The sequence below is a fragment of the Hyla sarda genome, chromosome 4 (assembly GCF_029499605.1).
Source record: "Hyla sarda isolate aHylSar1 chromosome 4, aHylSar1.hap1, whole genome shotgun sequence".
In the NCBI taxonomy this organism is placed as follows: domain Eukaryota; kingdom Metazoa; phylum Chordata; class Amphibia; order Anura; family Hylidae; genus Hyla; species Hyla sarda.
Genome location: NC_079192.1, coordinates 154,391,652 through 154,418,892, shown reverse-complemented (window position 1 = coordinate 154,418,892; position 27,241 = coordinate 154,391,652). Strand labels below are relative to the sequence as shown.

At 42.0% G+C, this 27,241-nt stretch overlaps 1 protein-coding gene across 4 annotated transcripts in view; it reads right to left on the bottom strand.

Annotated features, from left to right (window-relative positions):
* CHRNA7 (cholinergic receptor nicotinic alpha 7 subunit) overlaps positions 1-27,241 on the bottom strand; it is a 247,095-nt gene that overhangs the window by 31,694 nt on the left and 188,160 nt on the right. For all 4 annotated transcript variants that reach the window (XM_056572456.1, XM_056572459.1, XM_056572458.1 and 1 more), the window contains 2 exons: positions 14,891-15,058; positions 5,425-5,619 (listed from right to left, as the gene is read on the bottom strand). In XM_056572456.1, coding sequence (XP_056428431.1) covers positions 5,425-5,619; positions 14,891-15,058 — 363 coding nt within the window. The remainder of the gene's footprint in view (positions 1-5,424; positions 5,620-14,890; positions 15,059-27,241) is intronic.

Here is a 27,241-nt window from a genome sequence, read left to right as displayed (position 1 = left end):
GCACCTCTGTCAAAGATTGGACATTAGTTCTTTCCTATTATCTATTGCCGAGAGGTTTAGTGATTATTAGAGGCACATGTATGGCCTGAGACTCCTTACATACATTTAACAATGCATTGTCACCACATTTTACAATACATCCCATTCCACTTTTGGAAAACATTACTGGTTCAGTCACAGGTAAACAATTATCAATCCCCTGCACCCCCTCCCAGTTACCATATTTCGCAGTGTCTCCCAAAGTCTTGCATAGTACCTCAGAATGAACAGGGCTCTCTCCTAGCCATTCCAGGGTGCAGGTAGTGTGCTCTGGAGCATAATGACAGAGCATCCGACCCAAATCATTCCCCAGCAGAAAATTAACAGGGATGTCCTCAGAGACCCCCACCTCCCGCAAACCTTTGCCTGTACCCCAATCCAGGTACACACGGGCCATGGGCACAGCAGGCCGCACACCTCCAATTCCTTTTAAAGCCATGGTTCTTCCACGAATGATGTCCTCTGTTTCCACCACTTCAGGCCGCACTAAGGTAAAGGAGGCCCCAGAATCTCGCAAACCCACTGTCACCCGTTCACCCACAGTTACACTCTGCAGGTTATCCACTCTTTTCTCCACCGCTCCGGACACCAGAAGAATGGCTGTGTGTCCTCCAGCTGCTGGTGGAGAATCCTCTTTGTTGGGGCAAGTGGCACTCAGGTGCCCAATATTGTTGCATCTGTAACATCGGCGGGTGTCCCCTTGACCCAATGTGGCTCCTGTTGCTCTTGGTGCTGATGGCAAGAACTTTCCGGCTGGCTTGGTACAGCTGCTGGTGTTCTGTGGGTGTGTGGCTCCCCTCCAGGTACTTGCTCCGGCTTGTGCAAATCCACACTTTGCTGTTGGTGCCCGGTTGTTGGCGAAGTCATCTCCAAGTTCTGCTGCTTCTGTTGCTGTCTTGGACTTGCGGTCCAATATCCACTCTCTGGCTTCAATACTCTGTGTTTGGAGAAACTTATCCAGGACCATCAAGTCCTCCAGGGCCTCATAGGTAGTGACTTGTAGGCCCCCAGTCCATTGCCTGAATGCAGTCCTTAGCTGACCTGCATGTTGAGTGCAGCTTTCTGTGGCACTTTGTTGCAAAGTCCGAAACTTTTTCCGATAAGCCTCTGGAGTCAGATTAAAACTTTTTAGCAGGGCAGATTTTATTGCCTCATAGTCCTCGTCACTCTCAGAGGAAAGAGATGCAAACACATTCAGAGCTTTCCCTCGCAACCGTGGGGTTAGATATTGTCCCCACTGTTCCTTAGGTAGATGGAACTGCCGGCAAACCTTTTCAAATCCTCTCAGGAACACATCCAGATCACCATCTTTCTCCAACATGGGGAAATGTTCCAAGTGGGGTTTGTGGTCTCCTTGATCCTGCACATCACTCCGTGCGGATGAAGCATCCCCTCTCAGCCTCAGAACCTCCAGTTCATGCCTCCGCTGGGCCTCTCTCTCTGCCGCCTCTCTCTCTGCCGCCTCTCTCTCTGCGGCTCGTGCCTGGGCCTCTCTCTCTGCAGTTTGGTACTGGAGAAGCAGTTGGAGTTTCATATTGGCATCCACATTCCCAAGGTGTTGTAAGGCGGTCCGCATATAAGAGTCCAAGGCCTTATGTAGAGTACTGTCCGGATGGGGAGTAATGTTGCTGCGTTCCCCAGGAGATATTAGTCCTTGTATGGCAGTTCCAGCTGGAGGACATTGCCTCATGTCACTCATCTCTTCTGCACGGGTATCATACTCCACAAGATCAGCAATAAGTTGTTCCTTGTTCTTTCCTGCAGTAGGGATGTCCTTTTCTTGGCACATTAGCTCCAGTGCAGGCTTGGACTGCTTGCGATATGCCTCCATATTTCCGATATGAGACAGAGGAGGTAAAACAGGAGATGGGGAGGACAGAACTGTCTTGCACTCTTTTTGTATGTCTTTTAAACCAGCACTGAGCTCTGTCTTTGGAATTTATACACAAGAAGATGTATGCAATTTCTTTTTTAGTGCTAAGATTTCCTTACAGGTAAAATCCAGCACGCACTAAAAATCTCTAAATATGTCCCGACGCTGCCACCAGTTGTCACGATCACACCCTATCGGTCCAGCCAAGACGCTAGAGAGAGTGTGATGGTGCAAGGGTTAAGGCCACCAGACCTCTGGGTTTCCACTACTAGTCCCAGCAAGTCACCAAATTAACCCTTAGATAAACGTGTTTCACCCGAGCTGCCTTCAGAAAGGTGAGCTCATATATTTAGAGGTCAAAGACCAGAGCTGATTAATTAAACATTTAATCTGATAAAAGGTATCACGGTGCTATGCATAAAAATAAGCAAATGACATACAGTTACAAAAATGTATAAAAGAGTTTAGCAATACAAGTTCAGAAAAGCAAAATTGGGTTACAAATTTTTGGAGGCTTTTTCTTCTATTACCACTAATAAAAATTCAAAAACTGGGTCTACAAAAACATGCCAGTGTTAAAAATGAAGATTTTGAATTTTCTCCTTCACTTTGCTGCTATTCCTGTGAAACACAGGCTTAACAAACTTACTGAATGTCGTTTTGGATACTTTGAGGGGAGCAGTTTTTATAATTGGGTCATTTGTGGGGCATTTCTAATAGGAAGGCACTTCAAATCCACTTCAAACATGAACTGGTCCCTGAAAAATTCCGATTCTGAAAATGTTGTGAAAAATTGGAAAATTGCTGCTGAACTTTGAAGCCCTCTGATGTCTTCCAAAAGTAAAAACATGTCAACTTTATGATGCAAATAAAAAGTAGACATATTGTATATGTGAATCAATATATAATTTATTTGGAATGTCTATTTTCCTTACAAGCAGAGAGCTTCAAAGTTCGAAAAATGCGAAATTTTCTAATTTTTCATCAAATTTTGGAGTTTTTCACAAAGAAATGATGCAAGTATCGACAACAATTTACCACTACAATAAAGTAGAATATGTCACGAAAAAACACTCTCGGAATCAAATTTATAAGTAAAAGCATTCCAGAGTTATTAATGCTTAAAGTGACAGTGGTCAGATTTGTAAAAAATTCTCCCGTCCTTAGGGTTATAATGGGCTCCGTCCCCAAGGGGTTAAAGGGGTACTCCACTGGAAAACATATATATATATATATATATATATATATATATATATATATATATATATATATTTTTTTTAAATCAACTGGTGCCAGAAAGTTAAACAGATTTGTAAATTACTTCTATTTAAAAATCTTAATCCTTCCAGTACTTATCAGCTGCTATATTCTCCAGAGGAAGTTATTTTCTTTTTGAATTTCCTTTTTGTCTGACCACAGTGCTCTCCGCTGACACCTCTGTTCATTTTAGGAACTGTCCAGAGTACAAGCAAATCCTTGTAGCAAACCTATCCTGTTCTTTACAGTTCCTAAAATTGACATAGGTGTCAGCAGAGAGCACTGTTGTCAGACAGAAAGGAAATTCAAAAAGAAAAGAACTTCTTTTGGAGAATATAACAGCTGAAAAGTACTGGAAGGATTATGATTTTTATAGACAAGTAATTTGCAAACCTGTTTAACTCTCTGGCACCAGTTGATAAAAAAAAAAAAAAACTGTTTTCCAGTGGAATACCACTTTAAGTGCCAACATGAACAAAGTGGGTAGACTACAGCACCGTAGTTCTTCTTTTAGGATTAAAATAAATCCATCTTTGTTTGAAAAATAGCATTGTGCGCAGCCTACAGACAAAAGTAGCCCACACATTTCAAGTCTGACAGCATTTTTAATCCTAGGAGAGGTACTACAGCCCTGGAGTCTCCATCCTAGTGCCACCCTACATCCACTCCCGATGTAAATTATCATTTACCCAGGGGAGCTGTTGCCACACTTTGCTTTTACCTCTGTGTTAATAAACTTATTCCCTTTAACTAATGCCCACAACCACGCACTTCTGAAAAGGTCTTCCCCCATTTTCTTGTTTTTAAGCAATAAGGTTATTTTCGTTTCTCTGTCTACCTTAATATAATTTCTATGTTTTGCTTTAGTACCACAAATCTGTGTATTCTGCGCATCTGTATGTCAACTGTTCCTAATGGTGATTATTCCAGGTATAAAACCAGGGGATTTTCTGTGCGACAGGTCACACCTAGCTTCCCTTAAACTCCATTGCCTGGATTATACCAATGCCAAATCAGTAGCAACACAGTGGATCTACTTCTCTTGCTAGTTTTATTACAACAGAAGTTAACCTATGTGACAGATTGTCTGGTATTATTAGCCTTAGTGAAATTAATATAAAATATTAGAAAATATTGGATAGTCAGTAAGCTGTCTTATAGTAAGAGTCTCCTTTGTTGCTCATAGAAACCAACTACAGGTCAGATTTCATTTTACCAGAGCTTGTTTAGATATGAAAGCTGAACTGTGTTTGGTTGTTTTGGGCAAAACCAGGAAGAAATACTTTACTGAGAAGAAGAGCCTTTCTTCAGAAGTGGTCGCTGTAAATACAGTGAAGGAGTTTAAACATGCATGGGATAAGCATAAGGCTATCCTTCATATAAGATAGGGCCAGGGACAATTGATAGGATTCAGATTATTGGACAGTCTAGATGGGCCAAATGGTTCTTATCTGCCGACACATTCTATGCTTCTAGGCTTCTATGCTTTTGTACATGTCAGTGCAATTTTCTCAGTTTTTTGACCGCAGAAAATAGATCAGTCTTAGTAATTGTTGATTATTGTGCTTGTAATTCCATAATACAGAACTGTAGGCGCCTTATCTACCATAAGTCATAAGTTTGCCATATGTTTGAGGCGCTAGCAGTAGAAAAGAAGTTTTCAGCTTTGCATATATAAAGTCAGAGACTGACTGTCTGAACAAGCCTGTGTAAACAGAGTTCTCAGCTTAGGGACCCAATCAGTGCAGTGAATACATTATACACTTTTAGTAATCATTGCATTCAGCTGACGGAGAGCAATTTGCTTAATGTACACAGCGCTTCTAATATTAGCTTCTTGGGGCAACAGATCTTTCTAGGAGAGCAAAATTCCTGCTACTGAATGCTTCAAATCCTAATAATTATGTATTATTCCCAAACCAAGATTTTCATACCGAAAACCTAACTGCTTTGCAGAACACATAAAACATACTCAAAATGCCTTCCAGTATAAAATATATCCCCATATACTGCATCCTGATGTGTAAATAAAAATGAAGAAAAAAAAAAAGAAAAAAGATTACATTTTTATATACAAAGGATGCCTTGCGATCCAACGCCCTGAATAATGAAACGTGTGACTGCTGCTTTTTGCTGCATAATAGCTCTGCTTTCTGTATAATTACCTAAGTGTACTCTCAGATCTAGATTTCAAATGTCTATACTTTGCAGGTCCTCTGAAAGTCAATGCGGTTATCTAGTAAAAGCATGTTTACCAAGTGAGATCTTTTCTCCTGAGTCTGCTGGAAGAAGGAACACGAGCAAGGCAAGCGCAGATATCAGAACACAGGGAATAAGAAGGTTCAGTCCATAATATAATGTCCTTCGTCTCATTGTAATAGTAAATGTCACGTCTGGATATGGCTCTTTACAGCATCCATAAAAGCTTTCACTCCTTTTCCCTGGGACTCCTAGAGAGAAAATATATTTGTCACGTGTTTTAGCTACCTATTAATCAAAGTATCCATATATAGGCATGCATAACTTATTTTATATTCTTATGAATAACTATACAGATAGAGAGAAAATAAGGTAATAATAACTGGAAATTAGGCTTTCATTCCCCATTGGAAACGTTTCTGTTCACTGTCCAAGCCCTGTATCTAAATATTTTGGCTAAGCAAGCATGGGATTTTGGCATCCCCCACCAAGATGGAAAGTTAAAGGGGTTGTCCATTTTTTTTTAAATACTTAGCTGAGTATTTAACTCCTTAAGGACATGGCCCATTTTGACCTTAACCCCTTAAGGACCCGGGATTTTTCAGTTTTTGCCTTTTCGTTTTTTCCTCCTTACTTTTAAAAAACCATAACTCTTTCAATTTTGCACCTAAAAATCCATATTATGGCTTATTTTTTGCATCACCAATTCTACTTTGTATTGACATCAGTCATTTTACCCAAATTTCTACGGCGAAATGCAAAAAAAATCATTGTGAGACAAAATTGAAAAAAAAACGCCATTTTGTAAATTTTGGAGGCTTCTGTTTCTACACAGTACATTTTTTTGTAAAAATTACATCTTCTCTCTATTCTGTAGGTCCATACGATTAAAATGATACCCTACTATGAGGGCTCATTTTTTGCGCCGTGATCTGAAGTTTTTAGCTGTATCATTTTTGCATTCATTCTTATATTCATTTTTTCATGATATAAAAAGTGACCAGAAATGCACAATTTTTTTGCGTGTACGCCGTTGACCTTGCGGTTTAATTAACGATATATTTTTATAATTCGGACATTTCTGCACGCGGCAATACCCCATATGTTTATTTTTATTTACACTGTTTTTATTTTTTAATGGGAAAAGGGGAGTGATTCAAACTTTTATTAGGGAAGGTGTTAAATGATCTTAATTCACTTTTTTTTTTTCACTTTTTTTTTCAAAGTTATTGCTCCCATAGGGAGAAACCACTGATGAGAAACCACTGATCTTTTACTTTGATCAGTGGTTTCTCATAAGAAACCACTGATCGATGATTCTGCCGCTTGGCTGCTCATGCCTGGATCTCAAGCACTGAGCAGTCATTCAGCGATAGGACAGCATGGAGGCAGGTAGGGACCCTCCGGCTGTCATGTAAGCTGTTTGGGATGCCCCGATTTCGCCGATCCCGAACAGCTCCCTGAGCTAACCGACATGGTTTTACTTCCACTTTAGACGCGGCTTTCTACTTTGAATGCCGCATCTAAAGGGCTAATAGCGCGCGGCACCGCGATCAGTGGTGCGCGCTAATAGACACGGGTCCTGGCTGTTGTTAGAGGCCTGGCCCGACCTGCAATGATGCGGAGCCACGCCGTGGCCCCACGTTATAGATCGGGAGCGGACTCATGATGTACCGGTACGTCATGGGTCCTTAAGAGGTTAAAGGGGTACTTTGCTGGAAAACATTTTTTTTTTTTTTAATCAAGTGGTGCCAGAAAGTTAAAAAGATTTGTAAATTACTTCTATTTAAAAATCTTAATTCTTCCAGTACTTATCAGCTGCTATATGCTCCACATATGAATTTTCTTTCTGTCTGACCACAGTGCTCTCTGCTGACACCTCTGTCCATTTTAGGAACTGTCCAGAGTAGGAGCAAATCCCCATCCTTTCTTGCTTTGGACAGTTCCTGACACAGAGAGAGATATCAGTAGAGAGCACTTGTGGTCAGGAAGAAAGGACATTCAAAAATAAAAGTATTTCCTCTGTAGTATACAGCAGCTGATAAGAACTGGAAAGATTAAGATTTTTTAATAGAAGTAATTTACAAATCTGTTTAACTTTCTAACACCAGTTGATTTAAAAGAAACTGTTTTCCAGTGGAGTACCCCTTTAAGGACACAGCCAATTTCATTTTTGTGTTTTTGTTTTTTCCTCCTCACCTTCTAAAATCCATAACCCTTTTATATTTCCATTCCCAGACCCTTATGAGGATTTGTTTTTTGCTTGATCAGTTGTTCTTTGTAATGACATCACTCATTTTACCCTAAAATGTATGGTAAATAGAGATGAGCAGGTTTTTGAAAGATTTGATTTAGCCGATTTGCCGAATTTCCCCCCCAAAAATTGGCGACTTTTTATTAGTAATGCATTTTAATAATGTGGTTAATAAAGCGTGTGTGTGTGTGTTTCACTTTTTTTCTCTATTGTTAAACATTTTCTAGGTAGTGCTACTACTCCTAGCATGCAACAGACTGTTCCATGATGAGAGTAGTAGTACCTGTGCTAATAGACAGATCGCCCCACTCCTGACACCTGCTGCGATTGTCCTGTATAATGTATAGATACGGGTGGCTTTCTCGCATCTAGATAGAACGATCGCATCAGGTGTCAGGAGTAACACCCGCTGTGATCTCTCCTCAACTGCAGGTACTACTGCTCCCAAAATGAAGCACACTCTGCTCCATGCTGGGAGCTGTAGTACCTGCATTAGTAGACAGATTGCAGCAGGTGTCACTTCTGAGACCCGATGTGATCGTCCTGTATAATTTATAGATGTGGGTGGCCGGCAGCTCTTCTCTGGTCCCACTGTAGTATATGAGTATATGCCGTATATATACCTATTATTCATATTTCCCTTAGAGAGCTGTGATTGGCTGGAACCATCTGGCCAATCACAGCTCTCTGTTGAAAATATGAATAAGTGATGTGAATTCTATTCACATCACTGGCTGGCCGGAGTATAGTGCAGAGATGCGAGTGCAGGAGAAAGCTGCACCCTCTCTGCAATAGAAAGGACAATCGCATCGGGTGTCAGGAGTAACACCTACTGTGATCTGTCTATTAGTACAGGTGCTAGAAACATAGTTACTGTACAGGGAACGTTAAAACTTAGCTTTTATTATGCTAGTATAAAAATAGCAATAATGTGGCAAAAATCGCAAAATCAAAAAAATCGAAAAAGTTGCAAAAAACATAAAAAATATTCAGATTAGGTCCCCATCAGATTGCTGTCCTCCATTTATAGCAGTACATCCATTTTAGGATGCCAAAGTCTATGGATGCTTCACACCTTAACCCCTTAAGGACTCAGGGTTTTTCCGTTTTTGCACTTTCGTTTTTTCCTCCTTACCTTTTAAAAATCATAACCCTTTCAATTTTCCACCTAAAAATCCATATTATGGCTTATTTTTTGCATCACCAATTCTACTTTGCAGTGACATTAGTCATTTTACCCAAAAATGCACGGCAGAACGGAAAAAAAATCATTTTGCGACAAAATCGGAAAAAAAACGCCATTTTGTAACTTTTGGGGGCTTCCATTTCTACGCAGTGCATATTTCGGTAAAAATTACACCTTATCATTATTCTGTAGGTCCATACGGTTAAAATGATACCCTACTTATATAAGTTTGATTTTGTCGCACTTCTGGAAAAAATCATAACTACATGCAGGAAAATTTATACGTTTAAAAATGTCATCTTCTGACCCCTATAACTTTTTTATTTTTCCACGTACAGGGCGGTATGAGGACTCATTTTTTGCGCCGTGATCTGAAGTTATTATAAGTATGAAATTTGTTTTGATCGGACTTTTTGATCACTTTTTATTCATTTTTTTAATGGTATAAAAAGTGACCAAAATACGCTTTTTTGGACTTTGGAATTTTTTGTCGCGTACGCCATTGACCGTGTGGTTTAATTAATGGTATATTTTTATATTTCGGACATTTACGCATGCGGCAATACCACATATGTTTATTATTATTTTTTTTACACTGTTTTATTTTTTTTATGGGAAAAGGGGGGTGATTCAAACTTTTATTAGGGAAGGGGTTAAATGACCTTTATTAACACTTTTTAAAAAAAATTTTTTTGCAGTGTTATAGGTCCCATAGGGACCTATAACACTGCACACACTGATCTCCTATGCTGATCACTGGCGTGTATTAACACGCCTGTGATCAGCATTATCGGCGCTTGACTGCTCCTGCCTTAATCTCAGGCACGGAGCAGTCATTCGTCTATCGGCCACCAAGGAGGCAGGTAAGGGCCCTCCCGGTGTCCGATCAGCTGTTCGGGACGCCGCGATTTCACCGCGGCGGTCCCGAACAGCCCGACTGAGCAGCCGGGATACTTTCAGTTTCACTTTAAAAGCGGCGGTCAGCTTTGAGCGCCGCTTCTAAAGGGTTAATACCGCACATCGCCGCGATCGGCAATGTGTGGTATTAGCCGCGGGTCCCGGCCGTTGATGAGCGCCGGGACCGAAGCGATATGATGCAGGATCACGGCGCGATCCCGCTTCATATCGCGGGAGCCGGCGCAGGACGTAAATATACGTCCTGCGTCGTTAAGGGGTTAATGGGGTTATCCAGGAAAAACATTTTTTTTGTATATCAACTGGCTCATAAAAGTTAAACAGAGTTGTAAATTACTTCTATTAAAAAATCTTAATCCTTTCAGTACTTATGAGCTTCTGAAGTTGAGGGTTGTTCTTTTCTGTCTAAGTGCTCACTGATGACATGTGTCTCAGGAACCACCCAGTTTAGAAGGGTTTGCTATGGGTATTTGCTTCTAAACTGGGTGGTTCCCGGGACACGTGTCATCAGAGAGCACTTAGACAGAAAAGAACAACCTTAACTTCAGAAGCTCATAAGATTTTTTAATAGAAGTAATTTACAAATCTGTTTATCTTTCTGGAGCTAGTTGATATATTCAAATAAGTTTTTTTCTGGATAACCCCTTTAAGCATCACCTTTTAGCTTGGAGATCCGTTACTGTTGTGTGATATCCGGATTCATCCCTATGGAGAAGATTTTCTACAGTTGGCAAAACATCATTCACACAGGATGCACTGTAATAGTCCTACTGTACAAATACACCAAGTATATATCTTCAAGTGCCATTTACTATAGATGATTATGCTTAATACAATTCCTACTGATATTGCATTTTCTTTTACTTAATCATGTTAGGTAGTTCTGTTCACGAATTCTAAGCGCAATCCACACTACCAATGCGTTGATTATTGCAATGACCACAGCATATATTACCAACACAGTTTACAATGACATAGCATTTCCAATTATATGGTGATATCATGTTATTTATCTTCACACCTTATAGAAATTGTACACACTACCAAGATATTATCGCAATATACACTCAGGATATAGTTCACAGTCTGTGCTTAGCGTAGCATGTACTTGGTGCATAATACACACTAATATTGCATTTAAATAAGATGGTCACAGCATACATATGTCGAACACGATTTACACTGACATTGCGTTTCCAAAGTAGAAGGATTCACAATCTCTGTTGGTGAATTTTAAATACTGTAAGTATTTAAAATTCACCAACAGTGATTGTGAATACTTCTGCTTTTGAATTCAAATGCAAGATCAGTGTGAATTATGCCCTGAGTATATGCTATGCTATGCACAGACTGTGAACTTATCTCGGAGTATATACTGTGGTCATTGAAAGCACTGACAGAGCAGCAGTGTGAATTACTTCTTGAGTGGGTGAATAATAAAAAATACATAACATCACCTTAGAATTGGAAACGCTAATAATAATTAAAGGGTAGCTCTCATCAAATAAACTTTTGATATATTTCAGATTAATGAATGTTGAATAACTTTCCAATAGCATGTTAATGAAAAATATGCTTCTTTCTATTGTATTTTTCCCGATCAGTCCTGTCAGCAAGCATTTCTGACTCATGCTGGAGTCCTAAATACTCGGTGCTGCCAGCCTGCTTTGTTCACAGCCAAACAAAGCAGACTGGTAGCTCGTAGTGTTTAGGACTCCAGCATGAGTCTGAAATGCTTGCTGCCAGGACTGGTAGGGAGACCCCTAGTGGTAATTTCTTCAAAGTGGAAAATAAAAAAAAAAAGAAGCATATTTTTTAATAACATGCAATTGTAAAGTTATTCTGCATACATTAATCTATAATATATCCAAAAATTTTTTTTAATGAGAGGTACCCTTTAATAATCACAATGACATCGACATCGTCCTTCACAATTACATTAATTACATACATTATTGACCCGGCCATCTGCTTCCGCAAATTACAATTTGAAATATCTTTGATTTCTGATAGAAGACCTCCGTAAATTTATAGATTTTTGGCAAATTGGGGAAACTCAGCCGTTTATACATATTACTGATGTCCCTGTCCTCAGCTCTTCTCTGACCCTCGCAATTATTCATGGCAGCACATCTAAATGCCCGAAAAATTTTAATAAATGGGGCTAAAAAAGTAACGTGAAAATAAAACAAATTATGAATTAGAAAAAAAATTTGAAAAAAGTTATGAAATGCACTCCTCATTAATTTTTAATATAGAACGATGAATTTTCTGGTCCCTGCCCACTCCCAAAAATTGAAAGACAAAAAAAAATGTTAATGATACTTTTTAAACAAGGGTCAATTTATGTGGGTGGCCAGGGACCTAAAAATGTAGCCGACAATAATAAAAATGTAAAAGGGGGCCATTTAAATGTAAAAATAATATATTTTTTATAATTAATTAAACATTTTTTTTATTAGTAATGTAGTTTAATATTGTGTTTAATAAAGTGTGTGTATGTGTGGGTGTTTCACTTTTTTCTCTTTTTTTTTTTAGAGTAGTACTACTACTCCCAGCATGGAACAGACTGTTCCATGATGGGAGCTGTAGTACCTGTACTAATAGACAGATTGCCCCGGGTGTCACTCCTGACACCCAATGCAATTGTACTTTGTATTGCAGAGATGAAGCGGCTTTCTCCTGCGCTTGCATCACCGCTGGCTGGCCAGTGATGTGAATAGAATTCACATCACTTATTCATATTTCCCACAGAGAGCTGTGATTGGCCAGATAGTTCCAGCCACTATCAGCTCTCTGCAGGAAATGTGAATCATAGGTATTTATACAGAATATATTCATACTAAAGTGGGACCAGAGAAGAACGGCCGACTGCCCGCATCTAAGCATTGTACAGGACTATTGCATCAGGTGTCAGAAGTGACACCTGCTGTGATCTGTCTATTAATGCAGGAACTACAGCTCCTAGCATGGAGCAGAGTGTGCTCCATGTTGGGAGCAGTAGTACCTGTAGTTAAAGACAGATTACAGTAGGTGTCACTCCCGACACCCAATGCGATGGTCCTATCTATTGCAGAGATGGAGCGGCTTTCTCTTGCGCTCGCATCACTGCACTATACTCCGGCTGGCCACTGATGTGATTAGAATTCACATCACTTATTAATATTTCCCACAGAGAGCTGTGATTGGCCAGATGGTTTTAGCCACTCACAGTTCTCTGCGGGAAATATGAATAATAGGTACATAGTATTTATGGCATATACTCATACTACAGCGGGACCAGAGAAGAGCGTCCAGCCACCCGCATCTATACAGGATGATCGCATCGAAGCAGTGACACCCGCTTCGATCTGTCTAGTAATGCAAGTAATACAGCTCCCAGCATGGAGCAGAGTGTGCTCCATATTGGGAGCAGTAGTACCTGCAGTTAAGGATAGATCACAGCAGGTCTCACTCCTGACACCCACTGCGATCCTCCTATCTATTGCAGAGATGCAAGCGCAGTAGAAAACCGCTCGCATCTATACATTATACAGGACGATTGCAGGGGTGTCGAAATTCGTTATTTTGAATCGAGTCGAAGTCCGTATTTGTTCCGAATCGAATTTGACGAATTTGACTTTGTCCGATTTGAGTCGCTCATCTATAATGGTAAACCTGGTATTTTTTGTGTTAGGGAATTTAAACGAAAATCATAACTTTGCAAATTTGGGGGGTTTCGTTTTCACTCTGTACACATTTTATGTAAAAATTACATGTTTTCTTTATTCTCTGGGTCAATATGATTAGAATGATACACATGGCTACATACATTTCTATTACTGTACTGCTAAATTTCTGAAATTTTTACTAAATCTGTACATTTAAAATGTTCCTATTTAGACCACTTCTTATTTTCATGTATTCAGGGATGTGTGAGGGCTAATTTTTTGTGCCGATCTGTAGTTTGTTTTAGTACCACGTTTGCGTATATGTGACTTTTTGAAAAAAAGATATATAAAATTTTTACGTTAACGCCGTTGGTTGCAGGGGATCATTAACATTATATTTTTATAGTTTGGACATTTACGAACGTGACGATACAAAATATGTTTATGATTTATCGTTTTGTTTATTCTTTTTTGTATTAATATTGGGAAAATGGTTGATTTAAACCTTTACTGGGGGAGGGGCTTTTAAAAAAATGTTTTAACTTTTTCTAAACTTTTTTTTTTACATTTATTTAAAAAAATTTTAGTCCCCATAGGGGACTATTTATAGCAATCATTAGATTGCTAATACTGTTCAGTGTTATGCATAGGGCACTGATCAGTATTATCAGCGATCTTCTGCTCTGGTCTGCTGGAAGGCAGATCAGTACAGAAGACCCCGGGAGACAGACGGAGTCAGGTGAGGGGACCTCCGTCCGCGATCTTGGCTGATCTGATCCCCACGGCAATGCCACGGGTGATCAGATTAGCCATTTTAAATGCCGCAATGCCGCAGATGCTGTGATCTGTATTGATCATGGCATCTGAGGGGTTAATGGCAGACATCAGCATTATCGCTGATGTCCGTTATTACTGGCAGGTTCATGGCTACTGACAGCTGCCAGGACCCACCGTGAATGAAGTGAGTGCAGCTCCTGCGCTTGTGTCACAGACACGCCATAAATTTATAGCGCTGTGCGCGAAGTGATACTACGCATCGCTGTACATTCGCGGCATGTGTCCTCAAGGGGTTAAATATTAAAATAAAGGCATAGTCACCAACCCCAATCCCCCACCACTGATGTTATGATGACTCCAGGTCCCTGCTGATCGCCACTGCTTCCTGGGTCCTTCACACATCTTTACAGCAAGGACTGCACACTCAGCCAATCAGTGACTGAAATGGATATTGCTGCCGCCATTGATTGGCTTAGCAAACAGTTCCTGCGGAGATGACATATTATAAAAAGAAGAGGGTGCCGTCAAAATGGCAACAGCTGGAGATCAGGGTATTTAACTATGACTTTTTTTTACCTTTAATACACCCCAAGCAGAGTTTTAAAAATGTTCTCTTTCCAGAAACTCCTTTAAGAAAATGATTATAGCTATCATAAGGATGGGGTTTATTACAAGCAAAAGAGGTAGCTTCTGTGGTTCAAGCAGCATGAAATCGGTGACAGATTCCCTATAAAACATACCAACAAGATCCCACTCTCCATTAGAGATATATTCAGAAATGTCTGCTTCCTTCATCTGTAGGTCTAAGGACCACCCTCCATAAGTCCAAGATCCAAACTTTAGCTTGCATTTTTGAATATCAAAAGGAAACCAACGAACATCTATGTAGCATGAGCTCTTGAATATTCCTGTAGACAGATAAAGTAAAGAGAAAATCAGAATCTACATCAGGTTCTAATTATAGACAAATTATAAAACATCAGATTTTACTCAATTTAATCATATATTCCATCCATCTATCCTACATCTATCTGTATTTAAAAATAAGTTAAATGTAATTTAAGAAAGGCTGCAAAAAGGTAAAAAAATTGTTCTTCAGGTAACAGAAGAAAAAAAGATGATTACAAACCACAATGCCTTTCACAATGAATCAAACCGGTTAAACTTATAAAAAAGTATACATACATATTGTGAAGAGGGGGATTAATAAAATTAACCCCTTAAGGGCCAATACAAGTAAACCTGTATGCCCCTGAAAGACCAGGCCTGTTTTTTCAAATCGGGGATGTCTGTCTGTATTAGAGAATAACTCTGGTAACGTTTTGACAATAACAATAATTATGACATTGTTTTTTGTCACAAGTTGTCCTTCATGTACATAGTAAAAGTAAGCCGATATCATTTGTAGTTTGTTTTTTTTACAATGCAAAACATCATGACATTTTTAAAAAATTTAGATTTTTTGCTATTTTAACACTAATAGTTTGCATATATTTATACTTACTGACCAAATAGTTTATGAAACTTATACTCTACTTTATTTTGACAGCATTTTTTTTTTACATTTTAAATTAATTAGAAGCCTAACAATTTAACTTGAAATTTGAAGGTGGTAGAACATAGGAACAGCCCCCCAAATGACCACATTTTAAAAACTAGACCCCACAAGGTATTCACTAGGGGGTACAGTGAGCATTTTAACACCATAGTTTTATGGCAGGAATTATTACAAATTCAGTGTTAAAAATTCAAAATTAGCATTTTTTCACAAATGCATAATTTGTGGGACATATTTTTTATACATCGCTTCTGATATTGCAAGAAATGCACCCTATATTTTATTAAGCTGCTCGGCCCGTGTTTGGAAATACCCACAACTTAGGCCATATTTGGTTCCTTGGCCGTGTGGTAGGACCCAGAATGAGAGGAGCGCCATTTGGCTTTCAGGGCATCATTTTAGGCCAAATGGATTATAGGCTGCACTTCATGCCTGCAAAGGGTTTTACCTGTCAGAACCATACAGAACCCCCACAAGTGACCCCATTTGGAAACTACACCCCCTAAAGTATTCATCTAGACCAAAAGTGAGTACTTTGAGTCCTTTTTGTGTGGCTGGAATGGATACAAAGTCAGTGGTAAATTTTAATTTTCTTTTTTTTCCACAAATGCATTATTTGTGGGACTTATTTTTTGTACATTGCATCTGAAAAGTAGAAAATGCACCCCATATTTTCTTACGCTGCTCGCCCCGTGTTCGGTAATACCCCCGCTTAGACCATATTTGGTTGCATGGCCACATGGTGGGACCCAAAAGGGGAGGAGCCCCATTTGGCTTTTAGGTTATCATTATACAAATTATAGGCCGCACTTCATCTTGCAAAGCATTCTAGCTGTCAGAACAATACCGCTCCAAATTTGACCCCATTTTCGAAACTACGCTCCATAAAGTATTCACCTAGGGCAAAAGTGAGTACGTTGAGCCCTTATTGTGTGGCTAGAATTATTTCAAAGTCAGTGGAAACAATAGCAAGAAGCATTTTTTTCCAAAGATTCTTTATTTGTGGGACATCATTTTGATAAGTCACTTTTGAAATGGAGGAAATACACCCATATATTATCACCCTGTTCGTCCCGGGCTGGGCAGTACCCCTACTTAGGCCATATCTGGTTGCCTGACCACCTGGCAGGACCAAGAAGGAGAGGAGCCCCCTTTGGCTTTCAGGGCATCATTATATGAAAAGTTCCCATTTATACTGCATTTCTGCAGTATAGGTGTCCGCTGTCATGTCAAAAAAGGGATGTCAATGTATACTGTAGCAGTTTCATTCAGAAATTAATGGAGCTGCTACAGTATACGTCAGCATCACTCTTTTTGACATGAAGCTGACGGATATCTCTAACACTGCGGAAATGCAGTATGAATTGGACGCAGTTTAGTGTCACATAGAGCACATCCACAGCATATTTCACACCGCGGATGCCCCCCCATCAGTCACAAGGGCGAGATCACTGCTGCGGCTGGGTAGCTCAGTGTGTCCACTCATGACTGCAGGTGGGAAATCCGCCGCTATGAGTGGAGACACAAAGCTACCAAACTGCAGCAGGGTGCTCATTATTGTGACTGTTGGCAGGCATCCGCAGCATGTAATATGCTGTGGATGTGCGCCGTGTGATTCTACACATTATACATTTTTATTTTTCCTTATATTTATTTAATAAATGTATTTTTATTTTATTTTTTACACTTTTATTTATTTTATATTTTTTCCCTTTTTTTTAATGCTTTGGAATACTTAGTATTCCAAAGCATTGCAGATATATCCTGCCTGCTAGTTTTACACTAGCAGGCAGCATATCAAGACGTGCCTCTGGCACGTCCTGACAGGCAATAACCAGGGCAGACCTGGGGGCCCTTGTAAAGACACCCGGCTGCCCAGGTAACCAGCAGCACCCCGCAATTGTTGCAGGGTGCTACAGGAGAGAGACAGAGGGCGCCCCCTCCCTCTGTCAAAACTCCTTACAGCTCGAGGTCGCTTCCGACCGTGGCTGTAAGGGTTAAACTGCTGTGACCGAAGTGTTCTTCGGTCCCGGCAGTGTGGCAGGTCCCCGCCCGCCGGGGATTACACACAGGGGTGACCGCGGTCACGCTGCAGGGTGCTGCAGGAGTGACAGAGGGAGCTCTCTCCCTCTGTAATAACACTTACAGCCAGCGGTCATTTCAGACCGCGGCTGTAAGGGTTAAACTGCTGGTACAGAAGTTTACTTCGGTTCCGGCAGTGCGGCAGGGTCCCGGCTGTGTGTTACAACCAAGTCCCTGCCGCAATCTCGTGGGTGCACTGGGCAACACCCACGAGAACCATGGACGAGTATACACGTCCTAATGGCGGAACGTGCATCCAGCCTGGACGTGTATACATGTCCATGGTCCTTAAGGGGTTAAGAATAGTTTAGACAATTACTTTGGAAGGCATTATTGTTAAAAGGTATAAACCAAACAGAAACCCCACAAAAATGTTATAAGAGGGCATCAACCACAAAATAAAATGTCCCACCTACAAAGAATTGGTCCAAATACCTAGCAAAAAATGTAGCACTCATACACTGCAAAAAATATATTGACAATGTAACTCCAAGTCAATCACACTACTGTGAAATCACACTATCCACTCAGGAAGCAACACTGATTGACAATCAATTTCACATGCTGTTGAGCATATGGAACAGACAACAGGTGAAAATTATAGGCAATTAGCAAGACACCCACAATAAAGAAGTGGTTCTGCAGGTGGTGACCACATATCACTTCTCAGTTCCTATGCTTCCGGGCTGATGTTTTGGTCACTTTTGAATGCTGGCAGTGCTTTCACTCTAGTGGTAGCATGAGACAGAGTCTACAACCCACACAAGTGGCTTAGGTAGTGCAGCTCATCCAGTATGGCACATCAATGCGAGTTGTGGCATGAAGGTTTGCTGTGTCTGTAAGCATTGTGTCCTGAGCATGGAGACAGGCCAGTACATCAGGAGACGTGGAGGAGGCTGTAGGAGGGCAACAACCCAGCAACAGGACCGCTAACTCCGCCTTTGTACAAGGAGGAGCAGGAGGAGCACTGCCAGAGCCCTGCAAAAGGACCTCCAGCAGGCCACAAACATGCATGTGTCTACTCAAACAGTCAGAAATAGACTCCATAGGGGAGGTATGAGGGCCCAACGTCCACAGGTGGTGGTTGTGCTTACAGCCCAACACCGTGCAGGATGTTTGGCATTTGCCAGAGAACACCAAGAATGGCAAATTCGCCACTGTTTTCCTGGACTCTTCACAGATGAAAGCAGGTTCACACTGAGCACATGTGACAGACTTGACAGAGACATCGTGGAGAACATTCTGGTGACTGCAACAGCCTCCAGCATGGCCGGTATGGCAGTGGGTCAGAAATGGTGTGGGGTGGCATTTCATTGGAGGGCCACACAGCCCTCCATGTGCTTGCCAGAGGTAGCCTGACTGCCATTAGGTACCGAGATGAGATCCTCAGGCCCTGGGTTCTCCTAATGCAAGACAATGCTAGACTTCATGTGGCTGGAGTGTGTCAGCAGTTCCTGCAAGAGGAAGGCATTGATGCTATGGAGTGATCCACCTGTTCCCCAGACCTGAATCCCATTGAGCACATCTGGGACATCATGTATCGCTCCATCCACCAATGCCACTTTGCACCACAGACTGTCCAGAAGTTGGAGGATGCTTTAGTCCAGGTCTGGGAGGACATCCCTCAGGAGACCATCCGCCACCTCATCAGGGGCATGCCCAGGCATTGTAGGGAGGTCATACGGGCACGTGGAGGCCACACACTACTGAGCCTCATTTTGACTTGTTTTACAGACATTACATCAAAGTTTGATCAGCCTGTAGTGTGATTTTCCACTTTGATTTTGAGTGTGACTCCATATCCAGACCTCCATGGGTTGATAAATTTGATTTCCATTGATAATTTTTGTATTATTTTGTTGTCAACACATTCAACTATGTAAAGACGAAAGTATTTCATACGATTAGTTCATTCATTCAGATCTAGGATGTGTTATCTTAGTGTTCCCTTTATTTTATTGAGCAGTGTATAATCACAGTTTATTTACTAGTTACTGCACAAAACAATCTATTACTAAAAAGTCATAAAATTGTTAAAACAGACAACACAGGAGGAGAGAAAACATGAAGCTGAGGACATAGAAGCCCTGCAAATACAGATAGTTAAGTGCAATGTGCTATAATTAAATAAAAAAACAAACAGTCTACAATGTTAGAAGGCATGTATGGTAGAGTTGGGCTATGCTACTGCATTAAAGGGGTACTCTGCCCCTAGTCATCTTATCCCCTATCCAAGGGATAGGGGATAAGATGTCTGATCGCGAAGGTCATTTAGAGTGTCGGGTGCAGTGCCGGAGACTCGTGATGTCACGGCGACGCCCACTCAATTCAAGTCTATGGGAGGAGGCATGACGGCCATCACACCCCCTTCCATAGACTTGCATTGAGGGGGCGTGGCCGTGATGTCACGAGCGGGGTGCACCCGTGACATCATGAGTCTCTGCCCTGCATTGCCAGTCATCCGGCATGGAGCAAAGTTCGCTCCATGTACTGGATGTCTGGGATGCCACAGCCGAGATCTGGGGACCCCCGTAATCAGACATCTTTTCTACTATCCTTTGGATAGGGAATAAGATGTCAAGGGGAGGAGTACCACTTTAAGTTACTGATGGCTATTTAGGACTATCAGAAGTTTTGACAGCCTAAGACTTCTGGCAGATTCTCATTTAAAGGATGTTCACCTACATTTTTCTTTGTTGAAGATATATTTTAATAGCTAAACATTGTGGTTTAATGAAAAAAGTAGTTAACAAGTAATAGTAAAATATTTTAAGAAACTGCATATGTTTTGGAGTCACGCTTTGCTAAAAAATTATAATTGCCACAAGTCTAGAAACGCTAATTATTGGTCAGTTATAGGTGCTTAGCGATCTTACCAAGTTATGGGACTTAATAAAAAGATTTTAAAAAAACATGGCCCCAAAAAGCTAATTATAAATTTAAACAGTCCTTCAAGATATCCAACATGCAGTGGAGTAAGTAAAAGATGTTGGTTGTTTCCAGTCTATATTTATATAAAAAAAATTGGTGCAAGTCTAAATTAAGGGGAAAGATGATAAAAGAAAAAACATTAAAGGGGTACTCGGGTGGAAAACTTTTTTTTCTAAGTCAACTGGTGCCAGAAAATTAAACAGATTTGTAAATTAGGAAACTAAAGATAAACTAGGGGTTGTGAGTGCTTTTAAGTGAGTATGAATGAATGGATAATTATTACCATCAGTATCTATATAAAAATAGAGACAAAACAGCTGTTAATACCTTGTGGTTGAGTATTCTGATGAGGATGTAAAAGCCTATATTAGACGGCCGATTGAGTCCTACTTGTTCTAGATAGTAGCATTCAATCGTGTGGGTAGTGGCTTGATGCGGATAGTAGGCAATATTTTGTTCCTTGTATCCTCCATGTGGGTACCGGCTGTGATATGATCTTCCAGACCTGCTTTTAAAGATGGAGTTGCGCTAGGAGACGCCCCGGCCGGCGGTGTCTACTACCAGCGTGCGCGGGTGGGATAGGGAACAAACCAGGATGAGGCCTTTCGGCAATGTAGGTGACGTCTCTCCAGGTACCTACGAGTGTCAGAGTGGCTGACGCGTTTCGGAAGTGACGACTTCCTTTCTCAAAGGTCTTTGAGAAAGGAAGTCGTCACTAACTATCGCCTACTAACCGCATCAAGCCACTACCCACACGATTGGATACTACTATCTAGAACAAGTAGGACTCAATAGGCTGTCTAATATAGGCTTTTACATCCTCATCAGAATACTCAACCACAAGGTAATAACAGTGGTTTTGTCTCTATTTTTATATAGATACTAATGGTAATAATTATCCATTCATTCATACTCACTTAGAAGCGCTCACAAACCCTAGTTTATCTTTAGTTTCCAAATTAATTTGATGGTATATCAGAGAGCCATCTAGGGTTATACTTCAGCAGCTACAATAATCCATAAGCGCCGCTGATGAAGATAATTAAACAGATTGGTAAATTACTTCTATTAAAAAATTTAAAAATCTTAATCCTTCCAGTACTTATTACTGCTGAATACTACAGAGGAAATTTATTTATTTTTGGAAGTCTTCCATGCAAGAAATTAAAAACTATCAGAAAAGAAATCAGGTCTCTACTCAACAAAGACCTTATTTCTTGATGTGCCATAGCCAGAATAGTCGGTCTCCTCTCTGCATCCATACTATATCCATACTGGATATTTCCTGCCCCATTACATTACAGAGCACTTCCTCTTTCCACCGAATCCAGAGAAGAACTCAATTGGTAGCTTCATCATATCCAAGAATGGAATGGAAAAATAACTTTCAATTCAAATCCAGATTTGATTCTAGAGTCGGACGCAAGCCTTCAGGGTTGGGGAGCCCGTTGCGGCTCCCTTTCCACTGGGGGCAAATGGTCCGATTCAGAATCCCATCTACAAATCAACTGCCTGGAACTTTTAGCAGGATTTTTGGTTCTAAAGAGCTTTGCAAAAGATTTTTCTCACTGTTGTATTCTTTTACGCTTAGACAACATATCAGCAGTTCAATATATAAATCATCTGGGAGGGACCAAATCGTAAATCTTTGGCACTTCTGCTTGGACAGAAATATTGTCTTGAAAGCAGAATATCTCCCAGGACTTTCCAACGCTGTTGCAGACTGGAATTATCGTTACTTACTCAATTCCAGCGATTGGATGTTAGACCCTCTAATTTTTCAACAGATTAACGATCTTTGGGGTCCTCTTTACCTAGACCTCTTTGCTTCCCGCCTCAACCGTCAGCTTCCCCTATTCTTCAGTTGGCGCCATGATCCAGAGGCATCGGGAACAGAAGATCTTCTTCAGATTTGGCCTAAAAAAAATGCCTAAAAAAAATGCCTTTCCTCCATTCACTCTTATTCCCAGAGTTCTCCTCCAAGTCAATATTCAGAAGTCGACTATAGTCCTGATAACTCCGTGGTGGTCAACTCAATCTTGGTTTCCCAAAATCCTGAGGATGCTACTAGACTTTCCAAGACTTCATCCATACTCTCGGAATCTACATCTGGACCCTCAACAGAACCCTCATACTGTCATATTGTTTCACAACCTTCCTCTAATCACTTGGCTGATTTCGGGTCAATCTCATCTGACCCAGAACTTTCTCAATCAACTAGAAATATCCTTGCAGAAACCTGGACTCCAGGTACCAGGACTTCTTACAGATAACCCATTTAAATTTTGGGTTGATTCGTGCACACAACAGGATTTGGATCCCCTACATGCATCTATCTCCCATATCTTAAATTATTTATCCTCTACTTTTGATTCTGGTAAAGCTTATCGCACCATTAATCTTTATCGATCCCATTAATTCTGTTCCAATTGGGAAACATCCTCTAATTTGTAAACTACTCAGAGGCATTTGTTTCAAACGCCCTCCTGTTAATTCAATTTTAGACTTACTTGTATCATGGGAGGATGATGATTCCTTATCCCTCAAAATGTTATCTATTAAACTCACTACTCTACTTTGCATAATTTCCATCAACAGAGTTTCCGATGTCCGTTCTCTTAATATTTCACATAGATGCTATTCTCCTCAGGGAGTTCTCTTCTCTATCCATAGATGTACTAAAACTGATCTTCAGGAAATATTCTATCCTTCTTTCCCTCACCATGACAAACTCTGTGTGGTCCGTTGTCTGAAATCCTATGAATCCAGAACTCAATCTATGAGATCTCCTTCTTCTTCTCAACTCCTTATATCCTATTGCAAACCTAATCTTCCTGTTTCTTCTGCTACCCTTGCTAGATGGATCAGACAAGCTATTTCATTAGCTAACACTGACACCACTTTATTTGGAGCTCACTCTACTAGAGGAGCAGTTTCCACAAAAATAATTCAATCTGGAGGCTCTCTATCCAACCTTCTCAAGGCGGCTGTCACGATGCCGGCTGGCAGGTAGTGGATCCTCTGTGCCAGAGAGGGATTGGCGTGGACCGTGCTAGTGGACCGGTTCTAAGCCACTACTGGTTTTCACCAGAGCCCGCCGCAAAGCGGGATGGTCTTGCTGCGGCGGTAGTGACCAGGTCGTATCCACTAGCAACGGCTCACCTCTCTGGCTGCTGAAGATAGGCGCGGTACAAGGGAGTAGGCAAAAGCAAGGTCGGACGTAGCAGAAGGTCGGGGCAGGCAGCAAGGATCGTAGTCAGGGGCAACGGCAGAAGGTCTGGAAACACAGGCAAGGAACACACAAGGAACGCTTTCACTGGCACTAAGGCAACAAGATCCGGCAAGGGAGTGCAGGGGAAGTGAGGTGATATAGGGAAGTGCACAGGTGAACACACTAATTGGGACCACTGCGCCAATCAGCGGCGCAGTGGCCCTTTAAATCGCAGAGACCCGGCGCGCGCGCGCCCTAGGGAGCGGGGCCGCGCGCGCCGGGACAGAACAGACGGAGAGCGAGTCAGGTAGGGGAGCCGGGGTGCGCATCGCGAGCGGGCGCTGCCCGCATCGCGAATCGCATCCCGGCTGGCAGCGGAATCGCAGCGCCCCGGGTCAGAGGACGTGACCGGAGCGCTGCCGCGGGGAGAGTGAAGCGAGCGCTCCGGGGAGGAGCGGGGACCCGGAGCGCTCGGCGTAACAGTACCCCCCCCCTTGGGTCTCCCCCTCTTCTTAGAGCCTGAGAACCTGAGGAGCAGACTTTTGTCTAGGATGTTGTCCTCAGGTTCCCAGGATCTCTCTTCAGGACCACAACCCTCCCAGTCCACTAAAAAAAAATTTTTCCCTCTGACCTTTTTGGCAGCTAAAATTTCTTTGACCGAGAAGATGTCCGAGGAGCCAGAAACAGGAGTGGGAGGAACAGATTTCGGAGAAAAACGGTTGAGGATGAGTGGTTTGAGAAGAGAGACGTGAAAGGCATTAGGGATACGAAGAGAGGGAGGAAGAAGAAGTTTATAAGAGACAGGATTAATTTGACACAAAATTTTGAAAGGACCAAGATAGCGTGGTCCCAACTTGTAGCTAGGGACACGGAAGCGGACATATTTAGCGGAGAGCCATACCTTGTCTCCAGGGGAAAAAACGGGGGGGGCTCTTCTTTTCTTATCCGCGAACTTCTTCATGCGTGATGAAGCCTGTAAGAGAGATTTTTGGGTCTCTCTCCATATGATGGAAAGGTCACGAGAAATTTCATCCACAGCGGGCAGACCAGAGGGCAAGGGAGTAGGGAGGGGGGGAAGAGGGTGACGGCCGTACACCACGAAAAATGGGGATTTGGAGGAAGACTCAGAGACCCTGAAGTTATACGAGAATTCGGCCCATGGGAGGAGATCTGCCCAGTCATCCTGGCGGGAGGAAACAAAATGTCGCAAATAATCACCCAAGATCTGGTTAATCCTTTCTACTTGTCCATTGGACTGGGGATGATATGCAGAAGAAAAATTTAATTTAATCTTGAGTTGTTTACAGAGAGCCCTCCAGAATTTAGACACGAATTGGACGCCTCTATCCGAGACAATCTGCGTAGGCAACCCGTGAAGACGAAAAATGTGTACAAAAAATTGTTTAGCCAACTGAGGCGCAGAAGGAAGACCAGGAAGAGGGATGAAATGTGCCATTTTGGAGAATCGATCAACGACCACCCAAATAACAGTGTTGCCACGGGAAGGGGGTAAATCAGTAATAAAATCCATACCAATCAGAGACCAAGGCTGTTCGGGGACAGGCAGAGGATGAAGAAAACCAGCGGGCTTCTGGCGAGGAGTCTTATCCCGGGCACAGATAGTGCAGGCTCGCACAAAGTCCACAACATCCGTCTCCAGAGTCGGCCACCAATAGAAGCGGGAGATGAGTTGCACAGATTTCTTGATACCCGCATGACCTGCGAGATGGGAGGAGTGACCCCATTTGAGGATTCCGAGGCGTTGGCGAGGAGAAACAAAGGTCTTTCCTGGAGGAGTCTGCCTGATGGAGGCAGGAGAAGTGGAGATCAGGCAGTCAGGTGGAATGATGTGTTGCGGAGAGAGTTCAACTTCTGAGGCATCCGAGGAACGAGAGAGAGCATCGGCCCTAATGTTCTTATCGGCAGGACGAAAGTGAATCTCAAAATTAAATCGGGCAAAGAACAGAGACCACCGGGCCTGGCGAGGATTCAGCCGTTGGGCAGACTGGAGGTAGGAGAGGTTCTTGTGGTCGGTGTAGATAATAACAGGAGAACTTGATCCCTCCAGCAGATGCCTCCATTCCTCAAGTGCTAATTTAATGGCTAGAAGCTCTCGATCCCCGATGGAGTAGTTCCTCTCCGCTGGAGAGAAGGTCCTAGAGAAAAAACCACAAGTGACAGCATGCCCGGAAGAATTTTTTTGTAGAAGAACAGCTCCAGCTCCCACTGAGGAGGCATCAACCTCCAATAGGAAGGGTTTGGAAGGGTCAGGTCTGGAGAGGACGGGAGCCGAAGAAAAGGCAGACTTGAGTCGTTTAAAGGCGTCTTCTGCTTGAGGAGGCCAGGACTTGGGATCAGCATTTTTTTTGGTTAAAGCCACGATAGGAGCCACAATGGTAGAAAAATGTGGAATAAATTGCCTGTAATAATTGGCGAACCCCAAAAAGCGTTGGATAGCACGGAGTCCGGAGGGGCGTGGCCAATCTAAGACGGCAGAGAGTTTGTCTGGATCCATCTGTAGTCCCTGGCCAGAGACCAAATATCCTAGAAAAGGAAGAGATTGGCATTCAAACAGACATTTCTCAATTTTGGCATAGAGTTGGTTGTCACGAAGTCTCTGAAGAACCATACGGACATGCTGGCGGTGTTCTTCTAGATTGGCAGAAAAAATTAGGATATCGTCCAGATATACAACAACACAGGAGTATAACAGATCACGAAAAATTTCATTGACAAAGTCTTGGAAGACGGCAGGGGCGTTGCACAGTCCAAAGGGCATGACCAGATACTCAAAGTGTCCATCTCTGGTGTTAAATGCCGTTTTCCACTCGTCCCCCTCTCTGATGCGGATGAGGTTATAGGCGCCTCTTAAGTCCAATTTAGTGAAGATGTGGGCACCTTGGAGGCGATCAAAGAGTTCAGAGATGAGGGGTAAGGGGTAGCGGTTCTTAACCGTGATTTTATTAAGACCGCGGTAGTCAATGCAAGGACGTAGGGAGCCATCTTTTTTGGACACAAAGAAAAATCCGGCTCCGGCAGGAGAGGAGGATTTACGGATAAAGCCCTTTTTTAGATTCTCCTGGACGTATTCGGACATGGCAAGAGTCTCTGGGGCAGAGAGAGGATAAATTCTGCCCCGGGGTGGAGTAGTGCCCGGGAGGAGGTCGATAGGGCAATCATAAGGCCTGTGAGGAGGTAGAGTCTCAGCTTGTTTTTTGCAGAAAACATCCGCGAAGTCCATATAGGCCTTAGGGAGACCGGTTACTGGAGGAACCACAGAGTTACGGCAAGGGTTACTGGGAACCGGTT